The following is a 4,881-nucleotide window of genomic DNA, read 5'->3' as shown; positions in this document are numbered from 1 at the left end:
TCTCTCTCTCTCTCCCTCTCTGTCTGTCTGTCTGTCTGTCTGTCTGTCTGTCTGTCTGTCTGTCTGTCTGTCTGTCTGTCTGTCTGCCTCTCTCTCTTTCTCTCTCTCTCTCTCTCTCTTTCTCTCTCTCTCTCTCTATCTCTCTCTCTCTCTCTCTCTCTCTCCATAAATTCAGATGCTCATCTTTCGCGAGACCACACTGCATTTGCACGTATTTCGTGAGCAGCCATTTTCTCCCCGGAGGCAATCTCTTGAGGTCATGGTCAGAGGTTAAAGACCGGAGCAGAGGTTCGAGCACCCCCGCTCCCCCACCTTCCCCACCTCCCCAACCCCACCCCCACTTTCCCTCCTTCCTTTTGAGAGAGAGAGGCCTTAATTTCGGTTATGCGTTTATGGGTGTGAAGTGTGAAGGCCCTTGGGGTGGATTTGATTACTCGAGCAATAATTGTGTTGTGTAATGGATGACATGGTGTGGGGGGTTGGGTTACTAGGCATCGTGATGATTGTGCAATAAAATTGTTCTCCTTCTTGCGTTCGCTCTATAACTCACTCATCCCTAGGCATTCTTTCACTCCTTTACTCTATGGTTGTTCCAATCTCTCTCCAAGGTAATAATATACGGACTTCTGTAAGCCCTTGGGTTGGCTTAACAAAATGTCGATTGATAATTCCTACACCGACATAAAAATATTTGAATCATCCATTTTAAGAAATGATCGGTTCTGGTACTATTGTCATCCTGGTGTTGAGAAATGGGTTGTTTTTTTATACGATACTTGTAAAGATGCTAGTAAGATTGAGGTTGTGGAATAGTTTAACAGCTGCCTGATGTGCTGTTCTTTCTATGAAAAATTCCCTAGAGCCTTAAATGACCCCCTCTCTTTCCTTTATAATTCTATTACACGATTCTACCAATCCTAAATTATCAACCCTTTACCTCTCTTGTGCTTTATAGTATTAGGGGCAAGACCAATGTGCGTGCTGTGTTAACTTTGGTTGTTCGATTTTATGATTAATTGTAGGTGAACTCGAAAGAAAAGGAAAAACTGACATTTCATTAACAAGAACAAATAAAGTCAAGGAAATTTCTGTGTACAGTCAAAGGACAAAGCCACCATAGAAGGGTTCTCATATTCAGTATTGAAGCCTTCCAATCGTGAACAGAGGAACGCCAAGGGGTTCAGCGAGTTCCGGGGGTATTAGTGCTCGTCATTTTGCATCATGCCGTCGCGCCAACTCGCGTGTTTATGTTTCTTTCTGCGTGTTTGTCGAGAAGTTGTATCGAATACCCGAGCCCTTAACACCAACCCGTCCATTAGTTGAGCTTTCCAGTGTTTACCCTAAAGATTGGCCACCAACTTTTGTGTTTCCTCCCCTGGGCTTTTGGATCGGGGAAATGGCTTGTGATGCGAACGTCCGCTTTGATTCATTGATACTAAAATATAGGCTCGTCTGGGATTTGTACTGAGGGGTCAATATTTTTCCTTGCTTGATCTGGCGTTTGTTTGCCGGTGTTTCCCTACGAAGACTTACGACTTCTTTCTTTTCTCCATTCCTCTCCTACAGGTGGCCCACTGAGACTGCTGGACTAAAGGATTTTGCCTGGGGTGTCCCTGTGTGTGTCAACCGATGCGGACTGTGCTGTTTGGCCTCCCAAGCGTGACTGCCGATGCCTGAGGCGGTCGTCTGTCAGGGAGTGTAAGGAGGGGGTTACCCTGTTTCACCTGTGCCTGGTTATCAGCTGTGACGGGAGTTAACGGTTTTAAGATTGCCGGATTGTTGTAGAGAAAAGTGGCAGTTTTGTCGTAGCCAATGAGACGATGAGCGTCATATTATAATTTAAGGTATACCTGTCCCGAGATGTTGGGAACACATGCTTTAGCTTTAGTTTCATCGAGGTGACTGGATATTACACACGTCCGCACGACAGGAAATCTCCACATTTTATTTTCAGAATGGATCGTTGCCACAGTTTCTCTGTTATTTCCGTTGTGGCGCTTGCGCTTCTTTCGCTTGTCATGTCGGTTCAGGGAAACGACGAAGTAAATCTGGACTATCATCATCGTGAGGAAAGTGGCAGTAACATCTTAGTTGGAAATACCGCAAAAGACAGTAAGCTTTTTGAAAAATACAGAGACAAGTTCCAGCTTTTAGAATTTACCCCGTACACAGAAGGCAACAGAAATGCTCAGTATTTTAACGTGGACACTGGGAGTGGCGTGATAAGAACTGCTAAAAACGTAGACCGGGAAGAAATCTGCCGCAAAGAGGCCACCTGCATCGTCAATTTGGCAATCGGGGTCTACATGAAGCAGCCAGGCTCCGTGTCCAAAGTGTTGGATACCATCATCCAGGTTAAGATCTACATCGATGATATCAACGATAACAGTCCAACGTTTCCGCGGAAAGTGGTTAACCTTCCTGTTTCTGAGAATCTCGAGGTGAACCACCCTCTGACGACCAGTGTGGCTACTGACAATGACGCCGAGGGACGAAACTCGAAAATCACGTACCTGCTCGATTCCTACACAACTGACTTCGAGGTGAGTACCGTCAGAACCACGGATGGCTTTGAAGACCTCGTGATCACCATCAAACGAGCTCTTGATCGGGAGGAAAGGAAATCGTATCCCCTCACCGTCGTTGCGACGGATTTAGGACAAAATCCTCTCTCTGGTTCTGTCCTGATAAATATCCAGGTTACAGATATCAACGATAACGCGCCAAAATTCGGGCAGCCTAACTACACGAAGAACGTACTCGAAAATTCGGATATGTCGGATCCTGTGATAATTGTTTCTGCTTCAGATTTGGACGAGGGCGAAAACGCTCGTCTGACGTATAGCCTGAGCTCACAGGTTTCACAAGATATTCGAAACACATTTGTGGTCGAATCCGAATCGGGAAAAATTTTCGCGAGAGTTCCTCTGGACTACGAGAAGAAGAAAAGTTACCAGTTCTACGTGTCCGTCTCGGATAACGGCAGCCCCCCGGAGACGGCATCCGCTTATGTGGCCATCAATGTGATCGACGTCAACGACAACGCCCCGGAGATCCGCGTGAACCCCGCCCCCAACAGCAGCCCCGTCGTGGAGCACGGCTCGGAGGGTCGCTTCCTAGCACACATCCGGGTCTCTGATGACGACAGCGGGGTCAACGGAGAGGTCAGCTGCAGCATCGACGACGACCACTTCGTGTTGGAGAGTTTCAACGATCCTGCGAGAAAGATTTTTGTTATCAAACTGAGCCGGCCCGTAGATAGAGAGGAGGCTGCAGTGAGAGATATCCTCATCACATGTAAGGACGGAGACATCCGACCCATGTCCGCCACTGCCACGTTCCGTGTGGAGATAGAGGACATCAATGACAACGCTCCTCAGTTCGTCGACTCCACGCTGTACGGGACTGTCATGGAGAACGGCGACAAGGTGACCTTTGTGATGCAGGTCGTTGCTACGGACGCCGACGCCGGAGAGAACAGCGAGGTGACGTATACTCTGGTTTCCGGAGAGTACCTCTCTCTCTTTTCCATCAACCAGGTGGACGGTACCATATCCACGACCACCATGCTTGATCGTGAAGACAGGAGCGAATACTATCTCGTAGTCGTCGCCGCTGACAATGGGAATCCCCAGCTGTCCACAACGGCCACCGTCACAATTAAAGTCTTAGACGAGAACGATAACCCGCCCAAGTTCACTAAGCAAGCGTTCAGTAATTCTATAACGGAGAATCTCCCCAACGGCTCCCCAGCGGGGGATGTTTCAGCTTACGACGCCGATGCCAAAGAGAACGGCCGCTTCGTCTTCTCCATCATGAATGACGCCAAGTCGGTCATCTCAGCTGATGGAATCTTCTTCACCATTGACCCCGACACGGGGTTGCTAAAATCCGAAACGACGTTTGATCGCGAGCAGCGAAGCGTTTACAAATTCCAGGTCAAGGTCGCCGATCCGTTAGTGCCCAATTATTACGACATAGCGAATGTTACCGTTACCATCAACGACGACAATGACCACGCCCCCGTCGTGATAGAGCCGCCAGAGAACGAGCGGACCTTCTCCTGCCCTTTCAACATGACCATCGGCAGCATCATCACCACTTTCAAAGCCACGGACGAAGACGACCCCGCCCTTGTCGAGCTCTCTTACGTCATTCACGACCAGGGCAGCGGCGACTCAAACAAAGGAGAGCCCTCTCTTTTCTCCATGGACGTGGCTACAGGCAAACTCCGTGTGGCGCGGCAGATCCGGCCGCCTGACGTGGCGACCCACGCGTTGGACATCGTTGTCTCGGACGGACCCGGCGCCACGTCGCAGTCCACCCATGTGATCATCAACGTGGTGGTGGAGGAAGGCAGCGAGGAAGCGATGAGAGCTTTCGGCGCTAACAGCGGCATGAAGACCACCAACATCATCATTGCTGTCGTCATCATCGTGGCTACTGGCATCCTCGCTTTTATCATCATCGTCGTCATCTGTCTCATCCGGCGCGCTGATAAGAAACGGCAGGCGTCGCAAGCCTCGAACGCACAGCAAGCCGCTGTGGACAGTAAGCTGTACCAGGCGGCGCAGTGGGTGAGCACTGTGTCCGTGGCCAATGACCAGCACGGCCCTGAGGAGATTAGGGCTACTCTGGAGGTACCTGGCGCCGAGAAGAAGAAAAAGAAGGAGGTCAGTTTCTCCCTGGATGATGAGGTCGTGGAGTCGCCTGATACTAGTGGGTCTCTCGGCTCCGTCTTCAACCCGTCGCCCAACGCAGCTCAGAAACAGCAGGTAGGTGGTTTAGTGTTGGATAAAGGAAGCGGAGAGAGAGAGAGAGAGAGAGAGAGAGTTTTATGTGTGAGTGTGTGTGTGTGTGCGTGCGTGCGTGTGTGTGTGT

General features: G+C 49.7%; 1 protein-coding gene across 2 annotated transcripts in view; it reads left to right on the top strand.

The window, feature by feature from the left end:
• The window catches only part of LOC101849104 (protocadherin-1), a 78,165-nt gene that overhangs the window by 26,394 nt on the left and 46,890 nt on the right, over positions 1–4,881 (top strand). For both annotated transcript variants that reach the window (XM_013090361.2, XM_035973448.1), the window contains exon 2: positions 1,567–4,775. In XM_013090361.2, the coding sequence (XP_012945815.1) occupies positions 1,956–4,775 (2,820 nt within the window). In that variant the 5' untranslated portion in view covers positions 1,567–1,955. The remainder of the gene's footprint in view (positions 1–1,566; positions 4,776–4,881) is intronic.

The sequence above is a fragment of the Aplysia californica genome, unplaced genomic scaffold (assembly GCF_000002075.1).
Source record: "Aplysia californica isolate F4 #8 unplaced genomic scaffold, AplCal3.0 scaffold01240, whole genome shotgun sequence".
Classification (NCBI taxonomy): Eukaryota; Metazoa; Mollusca; class Gastropoda; order Aplysiida; family Aplysiidae; genus Aplysia; species Aplysia californica.
Note: the sequence above shows the minus strand (reverse complement) of the source record. Positions and strands in the feature narration are given on the sequence as shown.